Here is a 1,880-nt window from a genome sequence, read left to right as displayed (position 1 = left end):
AACATGCCAGCGGGAGCAGGCGGCTGCCGCGCGTTCGCTCTCTTTATTATTTCATACCTCCGGCTCCCAGGCGGGCTTGGCAGCTTTGCTCGCTGAGCACTCACCCGTGGCCTCTGTGTCCCTGGCAGAACTGCAGGGCTCCCTGGGGTCCCCGCGTCCCCTCCTCTGCCACCACCCCCATGTCCAACATTGCCTTCCCCTGTTGCTAGACCCCCCAAAGCCCATGAGGGTTTGAACCCACCTCTTGGATGAAGGGGAGCGGGATGGGTCCATCTGGAGGGGTCCTGATAGCATCCGTCTCTCTGTCCGCAGAGGATGAGCTGTGGGTACATCCTGTGCACCGTCCTGCTCTCGGTGGCCGTCCTCCTGGCGGTGACGGTCACAGGGGCCATCCTCTTCATGAACCACTACCACACGCCTGTCACCGAGTCGCCCCCCGTCATCAGCACCAACCCCGAGGAAGCTAACGCGCTGGTCACCATCGAGAAAGCCGACAGCTCCCGCATCAACATCTTCATCGACCCCAACTGCCCAGACCCGGCAGGCACCTTTGGGCGCATGGAGGGACTGCAGACCTCCCTGCTGCGTGCCATCACCGACCATGACGCCGAGGCCAAGGCCACCAAGAGCCAACAGAAGGCCCTGTTGGTCACGGTGGCTGATGAGGTGGCCAAGCTGCTGACGCACGCCGTGCAGCTGCGCGCTGACTGTGATGGCCTCAAGAAGGGACACAGCGCCATGGGGCAGGAGCTCAGCGCCCTGCAGGGCGAGCAGGGCAGGCTCATCCAGGTGAGCCGGGGCTAGGGACACTGCATGGTGCTCCCTGGGGACAGACCCCCCCATCCCCACGTCCTTGGGGCATAGCTGCTTGCAGCCCCTGCCGGTGGTGTCCAGGGGAGACCTCCAGCAGAAGGAGCGGAGATTTAAGGCAGGCACTTGGGAACTGCAAGTCTGGAAGCACAACTTCAGCTCCAGCTTGTCAGCCAACTGCGCCTCCCCGCCAAACCACCCTGGGTGCTGGCGAGCCGGGCGTGCAGCCTCCCACGTGTGGGTCTCCTGGCGCCGGGTCCAGCCTGGGGGCTCCGAGCAGAGCCGAGCACAGCACAAGACCATCCCAAGGGCAATTCATGCAGATATCAGCCTCCCCTTATTTAGAGTCCCAAAAATATCCCAGCTGATGTGTTGAAATGCTTACCTGGGTATGCTGGGGGTCTGCCAGGCATCATAGCAAAACCCAAAGCATGGCTGGATGCTCGGTTCCATGCCCATCCCTCCTGGTGCTCATCTCCCTCCGTCCGGAGCTGCTCGATTCCCGCTGCTTCACTTCACTCCCCATCCTGCTGCTCTGCCGTGGCCACCCCACGTCACTTGCCCAGCCCAGGTCACCTCGGGGTATGGCGGAGAGCCGGCGGCTGTCTCAGGACACGGCTATTCCTGCCGCCTCCACGATCCCATCCCCTTGCCCAGAGATGCTCTTTATCCTGCAGGGTGGCAGCACCGACACAGCCAGGTTTGGGGATTTCTCAGCCCTGGCAGCAATAGGCGCTATCTGGACCTTGCCCCCAGGCCAAAAAGCACCGGAGATGCTGCATGGGATCTGCTGTGGCTTTTATGTCCCCACCTGGTCCCCAGCAGCCCCTACCCTGGCAGGGAGCGTTGCCACCTGTAGGCATCTGGGGAGCATCCTCACAGTAGGGTGGTGGTGGGGCTGGGGGTGGAAAGGGTTTAACCATGTTTAACCTTGTCCCCCCCATGTCCCACCCACAGCTGCTCTCAGAGAGCCAGACCAACATGGCTCGGCTGGTGAGCTCCGTCAGCGATGTCCTGGACACGCTGCAGAAGGAGCGTGGCAGCGCTCGGCCCCGGCTCAAGGCCGACCT

The 1,880-nt window shown here is 62.8% G+C and overlaps 1 protein-coding gene across 1 annotated transcript in view; it reads left to right on the top strand.

Moving 5' to 3' along the window:
• The first annotated feature begins 312 nt into the window (after positions 1-312).
• Positions 313-1,880, top strand: part of FIBCD1 (fibrinogen C domain containing 1) — a 16,345-nt gene continuing 14,777 nt past the window's right edge. Inside the window, exons 1-2 of the mRNA XM_035898238.1 lie at positions 313-789; positions 1,768-1,880. The exon at positions 1,768-1,880 is cut by the window's right edge and continues 45 nt beyond it. Coding sequence (XP_035754131.1) covers positions 316-789; positions 1,768-1,880 — 587 coding nt within the window. The 5' untranslated portion in view covers positions 313-315. The remainder of the gene's footprint in view (positions 790-1,767) is intronic.

This window comes from Egretta garzetta, unplaced genomic scaffold (assembly GCF_000687185.1).
Source record: "Egretta garzetta isolate BGI_Z169 unplaced genomic scaffold, ASM68718v1 scaffold497, whole genome shotgun sequence".
In the NCBI taxonomy this organism is placed as follows: domain Eukaryota; kingdom Metazoa; phylum Chordata; class Aves; order Pelecaniformes; family Ardeidae; genus Egretta; species Egretta garzetta.
Note: the sequence above shows the minus strand (reverse complement) of the source record. Positions and strands in the feature narration are given on the sequence as shown.